At 35.7% G+C, this 18,700-nt stretch overlaps 1 protein-coding gene across 4 annotated transcripts; it reads right to left on the bottom strand.

The window, feature by feature from the left end:
* Window positions 1-747: 747 nt before the first annotated feature.
* Window positions 748-18,533, bottom strand: Rsrc2 (arginine and serine rich coiled-coil 2). 4 transcript variants are annotated; one of them, XM_046446083.2, is made up of 10 exons: window positions 18,383-18,533; window positions 14,240-14,396; window positions 12,205-12,248; window positions 9,616-9,806; window positions 8,482-8,685; window positions 6,784-6,906; window positions 4,410-4,489; window positions 3,058-3,290; window positions 2,287-2,376; window positions 748-1,403 (listed from the first exon to the last, which is right to left on the bottom strand). In XM_046446083.2, the coding sequence occupies exons 1-10, from the start codon at window positions 18,386-18,388 to the stop codon at window positions 1,224-1,226; spliced, it is 1,308 nt and encodes a 435-aa protein (XP_046302039.1). In that variant the 5' UTR covers window positions 18,389-18,533; the 3' UTR covers window positions 748-1,223. The 4 variants fall into 4 exon arrangements, with proteins under 4 accessions (XP_046302039.1, XP_046302040.1, XP_046302041.1 ...); XM_046446084.2 differs by having other exon boundaries at window positions 3,058-3,287; XM_046446085.2 differs by lacking the exon at window positions 18,383-18,533 and adding an exon at window positions 11,321-11,398 and having other exon boundaries at window positions 9,616-9,828; window positions 14,240-14,337.
* Between the last annotated feature and the right edge of the window lie 167 nt (window positions 18,534-18,700).

Below are 18,700 nucleotides of genomic sequence, written 5' to 3'. Positions count from 1 at the left end.
AAAACTCCATTTCTCCACAGAATTATTATGCTGAGATGAGTAAGCCTTTACAAAAATACCCAGAGACGTTATAAAATAAAAATATGAAAGTACAGCTCAATGGGGAGCCTGTAGTTAGCATGCTCAAACTCTGTAGAGTCCAATCCTCAGTGCCAAAAATTTAATGTGTCTTATTCTTATAAAGCAGTCTTCCTTGTTGTACTGGACTATTTGATACACTGTGAAGTTTCTTAAAGAATTTTAACTTTCTAAGTATGTCAAAATTTTATTATTTTGTTGTAATGAAAGTGAATTAACTACCAATGTTTCCCCCTCATCCCCAGATTTATGCCCTGTTCAATTGAGCAAAGTTGTCCTCTACTATTTTAGATCAGTTTATGCTGGAAAAGACTTCAAAGGGCATACAAATGACTTGTTATAAGGCACTTTATTAAAATAAAAGTGCTTACATCCCTTTAATGCATTATTCTATTTCCTGAATAACATGGAATATTTAACAAATACTGTACACCAATTTTGTCCCTTATAGTAGTAGGAAAAAACAAAAAATATTTTAATAGATTTGTTTGTTCCTCTTCCCTTTACATTTTTTTTTTTTTGCTCACCATGGTATTGCCTATAGCATATAGTTAACTATTTTTGTTTATAAAAAGGAATTTCTAGCCAGTGTTTTCTAATAGCAATCGCAAAATGCTACAGAAACCATAAACTCAAACAAGAATACCAGGTAATTTAAATTAACACCAGTTTTGAGAAAACCATTTTTATTATTATCATCACCACCCAGCTTATTTGCTGGATTATGTACCAAATGGTCAGATCTTCTAAAGAACATCTACATAACATTTCTTTCATGTTTCAAGAGATGAAAATAACTGTACAAGGTTAAGTACAAAAGTACACAAGACAGCGGACACGAAAAAAATCTATGTATGAGATTTTATCCCACCTGCAGCTTTAATATATTTTTGAAAAGTAGAATTAATGAACTAAAAAATATTGTCTTTCTATAGTCCTGTCAAGTTTAATGGAAGTGGGTTTAACCTGATTACAACACTAACACCAGTATCACTGATCTGATATTTACAAAAATCGTATTTTTCAATAAATTAAAGTCAATGCAACACCCATGCAAGCTAGAATGCTAGCTGTTTGGTGAACAAGGACCTGACATCAGAACAAGAAGTCTATAAAGTCCCAAACTTTAAAAGTGTGATCTTTTTTCAAACTGCATCCATTCCTCGCATTGAAGATGTAAAACCCAAACCCATTCCTCTTTGTGTGTGGGTCTGTGATCTTGCCATTTCATACTGAGCATCTAGATTTCTAAATACTTCTTCCTGTTGCTTCAAAGTCTTATAACTTTCTTCATCAACAGAGCTACATCCAGCTTCATCTTCACTCTAAATAGTAGACAAAATATTAAAATGCATTTTGATGAAAATAAGAGATGATTCTCTCACTTGATGTGACTGTTAACTTGTATTTTCAAAATACTGTATTTGACCTCATTTGGCTTCCATCCATTCATTAATGACCCATATAGTACAAGACAATGTTCTTTCTAAACATACAAAGTATAGTGGGATCCAATAAAATTTAAACTGTGGAAAAAGACAAAACAACAAAAAACAACACATAAAAGGAGTTGGGTATGGCTCAGTGGTACAGTGGATTTCAGTTCTGTCCCCAGTACCATTAAAAAACAACAACAAAAACAAAACAAAAAGCATCAAAATACATTTGACAGTGTATAAACACTACAGAGAAGTATCAATCAAGGCTATGAGTACTCCAAGGGGTGGTATTGCTTGTTAGTTTTTAAAAGGGTGGAGGGAAAGTATGATAAGGTAATAACCTCAATTTCCTAAAACTTAAGATATAAAACTTTCAGGACTAGGGTTGTGGCTCAGTGGTAGAACACCTGTCTAGCACTTTCGAGGTGCTGGGTTTGATCCTCAGCACCACATAGAAAAAAAAAAAAAAAAGATAAAGGATCAAACCCAGTGCTTCACACATGCTAGGCAAGTGCTCTACCAGTGAGCTACAACCCCTGCCCCTGCCAAAATAGGTTTAATGTGAATCTTTTTTTTTGAGTATTGGGGATTGAACTCAGGGACACTCCACCACTGAGCCAATCCCCAGCCCTATTTTGTATTTTATTTAGAAACAGGGTCTCACTGAATTGCTTAGGGCCTCACCATTGCTGAGGCTGGCTTTGAACTCGAAATCCTCCTGACTCAGCCTCCCGGCTTAATGTGAATCTTCATACAAAGTAAAACTCACCTTAATACCCATTAATTTCCTAAATTTGACGTTTTGGTCCTTGTTTCCAAAGTTCAATTTCTCCCATATTTCAGCAGACTGGGATTTGTCCTGTTAAGAAACACTACATTTTAGAATATGGAAAATATAAATACCTTTTATTAGGATATTTACACTCTCAGCAACATAATTTTAAAAGAGCAGCATTTATGGCTTTCTGTTAATGGATCTATAATGATATTAAGATTTATCTTATGGAGTAATGAAGCAAGCCAGGTGCAGTGACACAGGCAGTGTGTCCCAGTGTCTCGAGAAGCTGAGGCAGGAAGATAGCAAAGCCAAGTGCTATGCAATTCAGTGAGACCCTGTCTTTAAATAAAATACAAATAGGGCTAGGGATATGGCTCAGTGGTTGAGTGTCCCTGAGACCAAAATTGTAAACTTTATAAGATAGGGTCTGGCAAATTCGCCAAACTTTTGATACCACTGCCTCAGACTCCCAAGTAGCCAGAATTACAGTTACAGGCATGTGACACTGTGCTTGGCAGTACCTCATAATATATCATTAATGAAATACCTAAACCAAGTAGCATTTCTTCCCCTTTATAAATGTAACTGATTCTTTTTGAAAGCTTTTAAGTTCAATCATTCATGTTTACTGCTTCAAATTAGACTACTGCAAACAGGCTCTCAGAAGAGAGAAAAGCTCAAACTTGCATTTTTCAACAGAAATTTGATTCTCTAAGCAATTGCTAATTAGGGATAAATAATAAAGAATTTGGGAGGTCTTACCCCTTCCTTTTTGCCTTGCCAAAGCATCTTCCTTTTTTTCTCTTGTTCAGCAAATTTCATTGGATTCACAGCTGCTGGGTTATAGTAGCTAGGTACAGCTATTCCAGTCTCAGCCAAGGCTTTAGCCTGCAGGGCTGCCATTTGAGCTGCCATAGCTATCTGAGGAGTTACTTGTGTTCCTGATGCCAATAGGGCAGCAACATTAAGAACAGAACCACCAGTGGCTGCAGCTGCTGAAGAGGATGTAAGTATGAGTTTTCAAAGACAAATTTTATAATTTGCATCAATACATTTACATGAAAAAAAAAATCCTTCAATTTATGAAAATGGCAGGGTTATTTCCAACAAATACACGGAAAAGTTTACCTTATAAAACATCATTTCAGCGTGTTCACCAATGCTTCTGTATTTCCCTAATATGTAGTTACACATCAAACATTTCTCAAGAGGATGAAAAGAATTATACAAACTGGAGGAAGGTATGATTTCAATGGAAATCAACTATGGCATTCACAACTATAATTAAAATGTATTTAATAATTGTATGGTCATGTTTTCCGAAGTATTTTTACAGCTATCTCATTTGAAACAAATAACATTAAACAGATATTAAACATATCCAACCAATACTAAGGCCATGTCCTAAAGTTATATACCAAGCCAAGTAATTCCATGTGATATGTCTTTTTGGAACAGCAAGACCCTTCTAATCCCTCATTTTTCTCAGTCCAGAGTATAGAGACTTGAAAAGTTCTTAAATTACTAACATTGCAGGAACTCAGTTATGAAAGTCTTTTAATTATTTTATTAGAAACAAAATGGCAGTACATAAACTTTTGGAGTATTAAAAAAAGCACCACTCTTTATTAGGAATGTCAAAATAAAACATCTTCTAGACTCAATTTCATAGATATAAATTTCATTCTCAAGCACCTTTTATGCCAGGTGTATTATATTTTAATACATATGTATTATTATTATTAAGAAGGTAGATATGTATTATATTTTAATACATATCTACCGTCTTAAATAAGCTGCATTCTCAAACTCATAATAGAAGACATTTGTAGGGCTAAGTGAATAAGATTAGTCATTATTCACTTTTCAAATTATCTAAATGGACAAAATGAAAATATATATGCATAAAGGGACTAGGCATGTAGTTTACTGGTAGAGCTAATGATAAAAGTCAACTAACCTCATAAAGAACTTATTAGGTGGCAAAACACTAAAAATGTTTACAGTGTATTGACGGGTATTTTAGGGAATCACAGTTGATTTTTTTTTCCTATTAGTTTTAAAAATATATACAAAGGTTAAACCCATATATGTATAATGAAAAAAAAAATTACCTGCAGCTATTTCTTGCTGTTTTTGTTTTTCAACCATTTCCTTTTCTCGTTGTTCTTGTAATTTCTTTGCCCTTTCCAATCTGTCAAAGACAATTAAATTTAAACAGTTAATATAAATTCACTATGTACCTTTATATATGTACAAAGACAAAATACTTGATAAACTTTAAATTGAGCCAATTATTCAATATCCTCTTCCTATCAAAAGAACATTTCAATGCTCTTTGCTTTTTTATGACATAGGGTCTGACTATGCTGCCCAGGCTGGCCCTGCAACTCGTAGGCTCAAATAATCCTCCTTGCCTTAACTTCCTGAGTAGGCAGAATTGTTGGCACATGCTATACAATACTGTTTATGAACACTTTTGAATTGAATGAAGTGTCAAAAACTAGAAATTTAATATGTATTTCACACTAAAGAAATGGTTAAAACTTTAAAATTCATCAATCTTTGACAGGGCTGACAACTAGAGTAAAGATAAAATGCTATGATAGAATGCCAACCCAATCATTCTAACGATGCTCTTTATTTCCAAATACTTTGTTATAGTCTTTACCTAAATAAAAATTTAAAAAGCTGTAAGTAAAAGGGCAAGCAAACCCTGCTAAATTATTTATTATAACCTAATAAAAGGGGGATGGTAGTGGCTGCATTAGGAAATTACTTTTAGCAGGTGAAGAAATTTGTCATTGGCAAAGGCACAGGCAATATAAATTCATTCAAAAAAAATTAATTCCACTTCACACTGAAATTATGAATATGTGCAAATTTATTTCTTATACAGCAAAGGAGTAACATTATCTTCATGATCAGTTCCTGAAAGAGAAAAACCCTTTTTGTCAGAAGGATTCTTCAATTTACCAATAATAAATTAATGCCACTCTTCATCTTTAACGTGGCATAAACAGGCATGGATTGGGGAAAAGGTATTTTTTGGGGGGATGGACACATGGCTAATAAAAAACAACGATAGTCAATTGTTATATTCTTTAACAACTGTTGAAATTTATAAAAAAGAAAGTTTATGATATATAAGCATTCTTTTTTACTGAGCACATATGTGAGAAACACAGTCGAAGACTTTTTTTTGTCCCCGAGAATAATAAGAACTTCTGATGTGGCTTAACAAGAAAATGTAGGTCGGTCATAAGTAAGAAAAATATTTCCAAAACAACTTTAAATTGCCCAAAGAGGATTTAATGTGAATTTGTCATACCTGAAAGACCGCTAAGTGGCTAAATCAAAAAGTTTTACTTCAGAGTAAATCCAAAAACGAAAAGTGCAACATATTTATGGTATAGATGTAAATTAAAGAGTCAAAATTAGGGCTTAGAAAATACTTTGTCAAAGTTAATGAACCAATTATCATAAATTAGTTTAGATTTTAGAGTAAATCACTTCCTAATGATGTTGATTTTAGTTTCAGAAAGAAAATATGAGTAGTATTGGTTCTATCAAAATGCTATTGCAGGTCTGGAATTAACACCATTCACTGAGGTGAATGGAATGAAGAAGGGGTGAGCTCACACCTTTGCTGCTGCTGTTCAGCTGGAGTTCTGCCAGGCTGGGTTCACAGGGCAGCAGCACATCAGGTTACATTGTGATAACTGTATTTTTATAATGAGAAAAAAACAAAAAACAAAAACAAAAACAACAAACTCAATTTCACAAGGAAAAAAAACAAAAACAAAAAAAAAAAACGAAGGGGAAAACAAAACAAAACCCCAAATCCAAAGAACTTAATTTTCAGAATTTTTGAAAACCGAAAATGTGTTGGGAGTTTATTTCACTTGCCTCATTTGAGGCAGTTCTTTGGAGCATTTTGCAGATTTCAGTCAGCGTTGTTGTGTGTGGTTCCCTCTTCTTTGAAACAGTAGAAAATTTAAGAAATACAATGTTCTCCCTATGTTACAAGATAATAAATTAGCTTATAATGTATATGTATTATTTGCTACAACCTTAAGAAAACTATTGAAAGAATTCTTTGGTTTTGTTTTGAGAAAGAAAAACCACCAAGTAAAGGTAAAACCATATTAGATGTAAAACAGTCCTTGAAGATGACATAAGGCTCAAAAAAAAAAAAAAAAAAAAAAAAGCAAACAAGTGGTTTGACTATATTTCTTTGGAAAAAATAACCAGTTAATCATGAAGACAAAAAAAAAAAACAAGAATGGCTTCAGACATCTCAACCCTCCTATTTGCACAAGCAAGCAAACATCTAAGGTGAGAATTAAAAACTTAATACAAAGGTATCACAATTTATGATTAATTTACCTGAAGTATACTGACTTTACGACTCATTTTGTCCACACAATTTGGCATCTACTTAAACGTAGAAAGGGAAAAACCAATTAAAAAACAAAACATACATACCTCCTAGCTAAAGCTTCTTGTGCATCCATTGCTGTATTTCTGCCTCTGAAGGGAGGAGGACTGGGAGTCCGGCTTAAACTTCTGCTAAATCTTCTTGGTTTTTCAATTCTCTTCTTTCTATCTCTGTAATAAATGCCATTTTACAAGTCTTATGATAATTAATTTTGTTTAAAAAATTGTTTACATGGTTTAATGACAGTCAATGATACACAGGGTGTAATGGTGAACGCTTCTAATCCGAGTAACGTGGGAGGCTGAAGCAGGAGGACCCTGAGTTCAAAGCCAGCCTCAACAACCCTAAGCAACTAAGTGAGACCTGTCTCTTAAGTTTCTTATTTTTATGGCCCATTTATTTATTTAACCTCCATATTTTAGATGGACACACTGGCAACTCATCAGGCATTTCTATTTTTTTTTTCAGCACTAGGGACTGAAACCAGGCCCTTGCACATGCCAGGCAAGCATTTTACCACTAAGTCACACCCTAGCCTGTTCATTTTTTGAGACAGGGTCTCAAAAGTTTCTTAGGTCGGAAACCTGTGATCCTGTCTCCCGAGTAGCCAGGACTACAGGCTGGCATCACAGCACACAGATTATACCAACTAAGGCTGCAAAGACTAACCTTGTAATTATTCACAATATAGGTCAATATTTACACAACTGGAAATGAAAGGCCAAATATTTGCAAATCTTATTTCACTGGGGACTGAACCCAGGAGCATTCTACCTCTGAGCTATTTCTCCAGCCCTGTCCCCACCTTAAAAAATTTTTATTATGAACCAGGATCCTACTGAGACTGGCCTCCAAATTAGAACCCTCCTGCCTCAGCCTCCCAACTAGCTGGGACCATAGGTGTGTGCCACTGTGCCAGGCTCTAGTATAGTAAACTACAATTAATTTGAGGATGTTTTTAGAAAATCAGTTATCACTAAAAGAATTACCGAAATTAAAGTCCTAAACTGCCCAAAAAGTGATTAAAAGATTGCCTCAGTTACCTTTGACTCATTGTCAGTATTAAAGTTCAAATTACTATACGACAGACTAAAAACAACCGAGTAAAAACTGACACTGATTTGATAAAAGTTCAAACAAGTGGATAAGCAAAAAATCTAAACATAGGTCTATCTTCACCTGCATTTCAATTGTATTTCTTCAATAAATTAAAAGCATTACTATGAATACTAGTAAGTTAGCATACATATTAATTATAGCATTTAAATGAAAATTCTATTAAGAATATTATTAAAATTTCCTCCTGTCCTACTAATTACACTGCCAACTAATGATCCTTCACCATTCCCTATACCCCATGTACTGGGAATTGAGCCCAAGGATACTCTACCACTGAGCTACGTCTCATCCCTTTTCATTACTCACTCTAGCACTTAGTATAAATATTTATTTTGTAGTTGTAGTTGGACACAATACCTTTATTTCACTTATTTACCTTTATGTGGTGCTGAGGATTGAACCCAGGGTCTCATACATGCGAGGTGAGTGCTCTACTGCTGAGCTATAACCCCAGCCCCTTGCATGCACCATATTGCTAGGCCCTAGATTTTTTTTTATTAGTGAGGTTATAAGTAGAACAATTCTACCTTAATATGTAAATAAAACTGGTTGACTATTAACATTCTTGGGTTGTCACACACGCCCAATGAGGTGTCTACCAGATTTTATTCAGAATGAGTACCTACCGACTTCTACTCCGTGTCCTACTCCTGCTTCTAGTCCTATGCCTGTGTCTTGATCTTGAGCGGGAACGAGATCTGATCCGCCGTTTTCTTTCCCTGCTTCTGGATCGAGACTTCTTCCTCTCTCTGCTTCTGGATCGTGACTTCTTCCGCTCCCTACTCCTGGATCGAGACTTCTTCCGCTCCCTGCTTCTACTACGATGGCGCCTGAAATTCAAGTATGCAACTTAAAGAGTTTTCAATTCCATACATTATGAATATTATCTGTAATAATGTAATGAAGACAGGCAATAAACTTTCCTTTATAAAAAAAGGTTGCTGAGGTTTTTGAAGGACTTATAACCTTCATTATTATATGAAGAAGTCTCAATGGGAATAGAAAACCTATAACATGTCAAAATGTTCAACGCATCCTTCCTCAACTCAGTTTCAAGCCTGAACTTTACCACAGTATATATAAAGCTTAAAGATCATATTTAAATCTGGACTAGTCTGGTATCACCACTTACTACCCACAGAAAAAATTCAAATGTATGTTAAACACTAGCTTCTCAAATCCAAAATCTCCAAATTTCAACCATTACCTAGTTTCTAAAAATTCTTTTTTAGCACTACCACAACAACAATTAAAAAAAAAAAAAAAAAAAAACTTAAATGGTGAGTTTGGAACAAACACCTTCTACATCAATGGTGTAAATGGACTCTCTCTTTATTGGCCTAAACTATCTAAGTAACTCAACAATATAATGTTTTCACTGCATAAAATAAAACTCAGTAAATGGCTGAAGAAAATCTACCCATCAATTGAACATGTTAACCATTTCTCACTCCTTTGATCTTGGACATCACTTGTGGATTTACCATAAGGCAAAGACTAAAATGTTCTAGCTATTAAAGTTAGTAAGAAATGATCAATTTCCAGGGGCTGGGGTTGTGGCTCAGTGGTAGAACACTTTCCTAGCATGTGTGAAGGACTGGGTTTGATCCTCAGCACTACATAAAGTAAATAAAGATACTGTACATTTATCTACAACTAAAATAAATAAATTTTTTTTCCCTAGTAACAAGTTACTGAGAAAATTTACGTAACTTAAAGTGAAACATAAAGTGCTTATGGATAATACCAAAACTACTTACCTTTCACGGGACCTAGATCTTGAGTGACTTCTGCCTCGTGATGATTTTCTTTCTTTGCGTTTGTGTCTGTCCTCACCATTTTCAGAGGAATTTAGTCGCTCTCTTCCTTTATCAGAAGAATGTTCTTTGTCATTATGTTCCTCAGACTTGTGTTTCTTAGAAGATTTATCTTTGGATTCATGTCTTCTTGCCTGTTTTAAGAAGAAGTTGGTTCTTTCAGGAAAATAGTGCAACAAAAAGAGTTAGTATGGGTATCAGTAGACAAAAATGTTGTGATGCAACATTAGTAACCTTAGGAGTGTGTGGCAAATAAAAAATGATCTAGTTTCACATCACCCAAATGTTGCAGATTTAATTACTAATTTTTAAAATAAACACAAAATACAGTTTCCCCCCAAGATATATTCATACCACAAGAAAACAATGATTTTTGAAACTGAAATATCAGAAAACCATTATACCAGATATAGAGGAATCCCTAACATTTGTAAAAAAAAAAAAAAATGCAGACCATATCTATACATCAACCTCAAAATCCAGAGAATACTAAGTTTAAAGAATAAACAATAAGGACATAAAGAAATGCACTAGAAAATGCATTTCAAATGGAAAGCTAAGTATAATTAATTTTAGTGAACAAATTTTGTACGATTTCAAAGTACAGTTATGTGTCCTTTTCATACCTATTTTGCATGTCACATTGTCTCTAAAATTAGCTTTTGTATTCTCCCAATGTCTTAACTGTGAATCAGCAATTTATGTTGCAAATTCCAATGTTTAGAGTTCTACTACATCTTGTGTACCTGCAGTACAAAATGCCAACTGTACCTGTTTTAATTTTTAAAAACTCAAACTAAGAGTAAATAGTTAATCCCTATGCCATCATACAACACATTATCCCCCCGTATTTTGATTAAAATCAAGACTTAAATACATACGCATTCAGAATCAGCTAAAATTAAAAGTGTATTGATCAATTCTCCTATTTTATTGCACAAATACCAAAGTAGGAAGTGCTAAACATTTTCCCACACTAAGATTTATCAAACCCATCTTGTAGTTAAATGTTAAAATTCCAAGCGTTCTATTGTCACTAAATTTTAAATCTGAAAAGAAACACATATCCTCTAATTTAATCCCCTTACATTATGTGTAACTAAACTAATCTCTAAAGTCACAAAGCTAAACAGTAGTTGAACGGGACCTGGAGCCCAGTTCGTCTGATGCCCAGGCCACCACTTCTCCACCAAAATACATTATTTGTTTCCCAAAACAGACCATAGTATATTTCTTTTCACTCGAGATTAATTATTGTTAAAAATATAAAAAAATAAAAAAACTTCGCCAATCATTTTGGAACATGCATGATGATACGTTTGAAAATGATCATAGTGATTTTCTACTTGGCAGAAAAATAAGAGACCTGGAGACACAAGCTTAATATTAGTTTCATTGCCAGTTCTCTGTGATACGACCTTACAAAAGAAAATTTCCTAGATTTTGCCATATAGTGGCAGACTGGAAAAGTTTTAAATGGTTAAATTTCCAAAAGTTTTAGTTTATTTCAAACCAGTTTTTCAAACATAACATTTCTAATTAAAAAAACAAAACAAAACAAAACAAAAAACAAAAACAAAAAACATTAAAACCCTTAACTGATTTAAGATACTTAAGGGAAATAGGAGTTTGAATGACTAATAGTTACCTTATCATGAAGTAGGCTTATTATTTTGCTATCTGAGTCTGCAGCGTCTTCAGTTCAGTCTCTTCGCGCATTAGCACGCTGAGTATGATTTATTATAGAAATGTTATCATGTGAGCTAAACAAAATAGTCATTTTCACAAAAACTCTCCTAAATTAAAAATTTAACAGAGCTTCCATTAGGGGAAGAGGTGAAGTCCCTGCCCATATTTTTAGGAGTCCCTTGCCCAGCCCCCATCAGACTCTTCTCCCTTTCTTGTTGCTACATCTGCTCTTCCTTGTTGGCTCATTCCTTGTCTTCTCAGGTGAGCAAGTTAAAACTCCTTTGAAATATAACTGCTGCCTTTTGTTTATCCTCAAGTTTTGTTGTCATTGCCACCTTTCCTACTGTCCCTTACTTACCCCTGTACTTCAAAATTCAACACTACCAGGGAAATAATGCCATTAAGTCTTACAAAAGAAAAGAGAACTCTTGTTACCTACCATGAAGAAAAAGTAGCCCACAGATATCTAGGGTATTGCTACTTAAAGATGACTGCTATTTAAAAATCCTGAGCAGCTGTCAGGCTAAGGAGACTCGGGACCTCAGATTAATGGAAGCTCTGTGTGACAGACCTAAAAAAACCAATTATATTCTTCATATGAAATTTTTATTGTGAATATATTCACAATATAATAAAATTAAGTTTTTGAAGGCACTTTTCATATAAACAACTATCTTCTTGAAAAAGGATGAATCCAAATCATGCTTATTTTATAACCCAATTAACCTTTTAAATTTCAAGTTTGGGTACTTACCTTAACAATGTAATATAGTCACACAAACATTTCTACCAGATACTTTACGAGTATTTTAAAGTACCTATTCACTACAAAGTGTTAATTACCTCTTTGCTTCTGCTCCGGCTCCTGTGTTTTCTTCCTTCATTATCTGTGAACACAAACAATAATTCAACATAAACATAAATTTCAATGCTGTTATCAAAAATAACTTCCATGGGCTAGGGATGTCGCTCAGTGGTAGAGTGCTCATCTAGCACATGAGAGTCCCTGGGTTCGATCCTCAGCACCACATACAATAAAAGTTATTGTGTCCAACTACAATTAAAATTCTAGGGGCTGGGGATGTGGCTCAAGCGGTAGCGCGCTCGCCTGGCATGTGTGCGGCCCGGGTTCGATCCTCAGCACCACATACAAAGATGTTGTGTCCACCGAAAAAACTAAAAAATAAATATTAAAAAAAAAAAATTCTACCTGTTCATCTTCCAATATCTATACTTTTTATGGCAGGAGAAGAATTATTTATATTAAGAATATCAAACAATGTGAATAAAAAAAAAATTAAGCCAACAGTACAAACACCGTCTTTAAGTCACAAATACTTTTGTTTTACAGTGTTGGGGATCAAACCCAGGGCGCAGCATATGTTAGGTCAATGTTCTACCACTAAGCTACATTCCCAGTCCTTGAGATCAGGTCTTGCAAGTTGCTGAGACTGGCCTGGAACTTGTATTCTCAGCCTTGTGAGCAGTCAGGATTACAGGTGTATACCACCATACTCCCTTTCTGTCACAAATTCTCCAATATTTCAACAAAATGCTGACTAGTTCATCTTGTTTTCTAGTACATAGCAAATTTATGAAGTAAACAATTAGGACAACAAAATTGAAAGAAAAAGAAAATAAACAGGTTGGATTATATTTGGTATGTTATTGAAGAAGTCTAAAGGATGCTATTAGCTTAGAAAAATTTCCATTCAAAAATAATTATGCAGAGAAAAGTGATGGAGGGAGGGAAGAAGTGGAGGGAAAGGAGAAATACTGGGGAATGACTGGCCAGCCTATATCATTATATTGTGTGCATGTACAAATATGTGACACCAAATTCCACTATGTATAATTATAATCCACCAGTAAAAAATGTGAGAAAACAGGGCTGGGGTTGTGGCTATAGTGGTATAGCACTTGCCTAGCAAGTGTGAGGCAATGGGTTTGATCCTCAGCACCACATTAATAAATATATTGTGTCCATCTACAATTTAAAAATATTTTAAAGAAATGTAGGAAAACAAAATGGTTATGATAATACCAGTTTCAAATACACAGACAAAACAATATTTTGTAGATGATTATCTGTGAACAAAAGGGATAAATGACGTTAAGATTTGAGTCTTACAATCCCCAGCCCTTCTTTTATTTTTATAAACGTTTTTTAAACTGTCAATAGACTTTTATTTTATCTATTTATATGTGGTACTGAGAATTGAACCCAGTGCCTCACACATGCTAGGCAAGCACTCTACCACTGATCTACAAACTCAGCCCTCCTTTTTCTCTTAAAGACAGTGTCTTGATAAGTAGCTTAAGTTGGCTTTGAACTTCCAACCCCACTACTGAAATTACAGTGCCCAGCTTAGGTGTTAAAAACTTTTTAAAACTCCGAACTATTCTCTCACTTATTAACCTCTTCCTTCAATAGTAATGATACTAATTTCTTTTTCTTTGAATTACATATATTTCAACACTAACTTTTTAAAAATAGCAAAAAACCCCACACTTTCTCTATCAGTTTAGTTTTATCTTTATAGAAAAATTAAGGAATATGGAGTATTTGTAAGCATTAAATACCTTGCTTCACAAGGATTTTAAAACAGCGTTAGATGTAGTTCATTGCCTGTCATAGACAATGCCCTCAGTTCTAAGCAATGCAAAAACAAATCCAGAAACATTCAAACTCAAATAATATATATTTATTTTGCCAGGTGAAGTGGCAGGTGTCTACAATTCCAGCAGCTCAGGAGGCTGAGGCCCCAAGCAACTTAAGGTGACCCTATCTTAAAATAAAAAATAACCAATATACTTTCATTATCCATTTTCAATTAAAAGAACATTTATTAATTCTACCAACAAATTTATGTCTTACCCGATTTTCGTTTTCTTTCTCTTGACCTTGATCGTGATCTTGAATAATGATGTTTTGAGGCTCTAGGAGAAACAGATACATCTGACTGCTCTTTTTTCTTATCTCTATCTGGGGTTGTCTTTTCTGGGGCTAGTCCATCTCGTTCTGTATCACTAGCCTAAAAGTAAAAAAGAAGATAGTTATCCTTGAGTATTACAAAAAGTAAATCAGAACAGCTTACTTCCAAGTAGCTAAATACATGCAGTATAATAACTTGCCTAAACGACTCAAAACAACTATCCAAAGAGAACCATATATATTTAGACTGATGTACCTGTAATTTCTGATCAGAACCACTATCATTATTATTTTTCTGTGCTGGGAATTGAACACAAGGCCTGGCACTGGCTAGGTGAGCACTACTCTAGACTGAGCTGTATCTTCAGACCATTACTTATTTACAGCAGAGGGAATACTTCTAAATATCATAAAATAAGCAGAATATTAACTTATCTAAGAGAACCCATTCTTAATTTCATTAACCCCCTTTAATGAAAATAGCCTCTTGGCACAGAGTTGCAGCAAAACATGGCCTGCCTCTCATCATTTGTGTTCTGGGCTTTGGAAACATTGTTTCTGCTTTGAAACACTTTATAAGTATAATTACAGCAATATAAGTTTTACTTCTTTGTTGTGCTGGGGATGGAACCCAGGGCTTCACACATGCTAGGCATGTGCTTTTTCACCAAGCTACATACCCAGACCTTTACATAAACTTTAAAATTAAATCAACCAACCATACACATTCTTTTCCGGAACTTGATTTACCTGAAGGAAATTCCTTCACCTATGTATCAGTTTTGTAGTTTATAGGAGGCAATTATCTGACTTCCTCCTAACAGCACTCAGCACATAAATTAATCCATGTTTGAGGAAGAAATGAATTAGTTTCCCATTAAAATTGTTTCTGTGGTTCTGCTGGATTGTTTGATCCTAATTATAATTAAAAAGAATGTCATTAAGAAATTAATTCAAATTGGAGAAATAGGAAAAAAGTGTCAAGAACACTAAATTCTAAATGTTCTTTAGACAGCTTTTTATAAAAAAGGAGTAGAAGCAGATCCAGCTGTATGTGCAAAATGCATAGTGGTTAAACAAGGTAATATGAAAATAATCAATACAGGGAGTTGACTTAGGATAGGGGTTAGCAAACTACTGTCCTATTTCTATATAATCTAAAGCCAAGATTTTTCATTTTTCTAAAAGAGTATAAAAACAAGTAAACAATGTGGCACATCGCCCACAAAGCCAAAAGTATTTACCATCTGGCCCTTAAGAAATTTTACCAACTTTTCACTTAGGACATCAGAAGAAATCTGGATTGGGTAAATAGGGAATCACACAATGATGGAACTTCTTCAAAGATGAGACCAGAAAATGAATATAGAATAAAATGAGATGTTAAAAAGTTGCATTATTTCAACCTGTATTCACCAAGGGTCAAAACTATCAATACAATGCTACAACCCAGCAATAAAAAGATTGTTTAATTGAAACACAAATTATGTATTAAGCCTCTAAATGATAATGTATCTCTCTTTGCTACCTCTACTGTTAATAAATAATGCTGTACCACAACAATTAAGGATAATACTGATCCTGTTGTCATCATTATTCACAAGTTAATTCAAATTAACTTATTACATGATAAGTACCTGTACAGCCTTTACTTGGTAAATTAAATGCACCTCAAACCTAAACTACAAAGTACATAACATTTTCTTTTGTAGATAACCAAGTTGAGAACTGAAAACAACTTTTTTTTCTTCTTCCTTGGGTACTAGGGATTGAACCCAGGGGTGCTCTCCCACTGAGCTACATCCCCAGTCCTTTTTTATTTTTCATTTTGAGACAAGGTTTCCCTAAGTTGCTAAGAATCTACGTTGCTGGGATTACAGGCATGTACCATCACACACATGAAAACAACTTTTTTTTGAGAAAAATTTTTAATATTTTTAGTTTTAGGCGGACACAACATCTTTCTTTGTATGTGGTGCTGAGGATCGAATCCAGGCCGCACGCACGCCAGGTGATGTGCTACTGCTTGAGCCACATCCCCAGCCCGAAAACAACTTTTTATAATAGAAAAGACAGTATCTTAGCCCAATTAGAATAACTTTCCGGCCCAAAGTTAATTTAACTACATACTTAATAGCACAGAAGCCTGACTATAGGAAAACTACCACGCGATACACAATAACTTAAATAGCCATTTGCATCTGTAAAAGTACAACAGAAAAGCTAACACTATGCCATCATAAAAAAGATATGATAGGGGACTGGGGTTGTGGCTCAGTGGTAGAGCACTTGCCCACCACGTGCCAGGCCCTGGGTTCGATCCTCAGCACCACATATAATTAATTAAAAAACAGGGTATTAAAAAAAAAAAAAGGACATGCTAGGTGGCCACAGCATATGCATGTTTTATTCGAGGATATTCTATAGAAGCATATTGAAGACATCCAGAAAAACTAAAATCAATTGATTATTAAAATTATTCTGATGATTTCTAAATTTCATTTCAATTCAAAAATCTACACATGAATACTGACTGCAGCCAGCCATTGCCCTGGTGCAGGCCTATGATCCGGGCTCCTTGGGAGATTAAGGCAACTTAGGGAAGCCCTGTTTCAAAATAAAAATAAAATGGCATGGGGTTTGTGTAGCTCAGTGGTAGAATCCTTACCAAGGATACATCAGGCCTTGGGTTAACTCCCAATACCACAAAACTGAGTTCTACCTTTGTTATTGATTGACTCCATCAGAAACACTTCTTTTCTACAATTTAAGATTTGAAAACCCTAGCAGTACTTGGAAACACGTAAAACAAATCTTTCTCCAGTGCAAAGGCAAACATCGAATTTAATACTAGGCCACTTCTCCAAGGCATTGTCTTTTTAATCACACGAGGCCGTGCTGAAACAAACGCTTTAAATGATGTTACTTAAAAAAAAAAAATCTTTATTTTATGTATTTATTTTTATGTCGTGCTGAGGATCGAACCCAGGGCCTCACACGTGCTAGGCAAGCGCTCTATCACTGAGCCACAGCCCCTAAATGATATTTTTAAAATACCCAATCCTCCCACCACTTGCACCAAACCAACTTAAAACTACCTTTTAAGTGTACCAAGAGGCCAAAAGCAATACCGAACAGAGCATTAATAAGAGTAAACTTTATGCTTAAGAGTACTACTTATTTTCTAAAATAAAAAGATGTATCCTTTTCGTCAGTAAAAAGGAATGCAAAATGCTTACACTTTCCTTTTAACTGGTTCACCAAAAACTAAGCGATCACATACTCCCTCGGCAGTGGGCATCCTATACCCGGGGCAGGCTTAGCGTTCCGAACCGGTGATTTACTATCTGCAGTTCTTACTGGGGTCAACGAAAGGGTCTTAAATTTAGAGAAACACAGCCACTAATACGTTGGGATTGTAATGTACATTTTAAACCGATTTTATCACGATCCCTTCGGATCATGCCGGAATCACAGTTCCGAATCCGAGTCGGTGGCATTTTCGCTCTCTCCCCAAGACCATCCCAGCTCCTGGCTGAGGGCAGACCTGGGCGCCGACGGGCGAGCACTGAAAGGAACTGTGCAAGGAATACACCATCCCACCCAACGAACGCACCCCGAGACCAGAGGCGGACTCCTCACACTCCGTCCCCTACACACACCGCCTTTTGGACCCCATACTTTTATTTAGAGATGACTTCTAATTTCTCTCTCTTCTCCAGCCTCTTCCTGCTCTGCGAATACAAATTTTCAAGCCCTAAGAAAACTCAATGTAAACCAACAGGGTATCTAAGCTAAGCTGGGGACATTCCCGTGGGCCAAAAGGAACGTCGGACTCGGGAAGAGATAAGGAAAGTTCTGGAAAAAAGGCACTCCCTGCGGCTCCCCACCCCCACCGACGCCGCCCTCCTTCCCCCTCCCGATAGCGGGCAGCCATGATGGCGGGCGCAGAAGAAGGCCGCGGCGCCATTTTGTCCATACACACACGCGCGCGGGCAACAGCCCTGAGGCCGTTCACCTACTCTTTCGAAACTACAAAAAAAAAAAAAAAAATCCCTGACTTTAAACTCATGAGTTGGTACCTACCGCCATAGTCCAGAACCCGGCCGCTAAGGCGGCACCTTCACTTGCCGCTTTCAACAGTACCGGCCGCCCCGAAGCTTCGCCACAGACTAAAGCGCTCGCGCGAGAGACCCGGATGGCAAAAAGGGGATGAGGCCCCGGCGCGTCGCGCAGCTTTCTGGGAGGAAAAGGGGTGGTGATGAGTATCTATAGCAACGAGGCTTTAGGCGGTGATTGGTTGGTTTTTCGAAGGAGGTGCATAAGGCCAGCGAAGGGGGCGGAGCCAACAATACACCCTAGAATGCGCTGTCGGGAGGTAGGAATGAATGCAGTCTAAGGTGG

This window comes from Marmota monax, unplaced genomic scaffold (genome assembly GCF_021218885.2).
Source record: "Marmota monax isolate L192 unplaced genomic scaffold, Marmota_monax_Labrador192_F-V1.1 WCK01_AAM20220418_F8-fsc00092, whole genome shotgun sequence".
NCBI lineage: Eukaryota > Metazoa > Chordata > Mammalia > Rodentia > Sciuridae > Marmota > Marmota monax.
Note: the sequence above shows the minus strand (reverse complement) of the source record. Positions and strands in the feature narration are given on the sequence as shown.

What these genes read in the sequence shown, in the direction of transcription:
- Rsrc2 (XM_046446083.2), bottom strand. An exon ending in GCCGGAGCAGAAGCAAAGAG is followed by an intron (nt 9,807 to 12,204) that starts GTAATTAACACT and finishes TTCTTAAAACAG; the next exon opens with GCAAGAAGACATGAATCCAA. An exon ending in GGAAATTAATGGGTATTAAG is followed by an intron (nt 1,404 to 2,286) that starts GTGAGTTTTACT and finishes TCTACTATTTAG; the next exon opens with AGTGAAGATGAAGCTGGATG.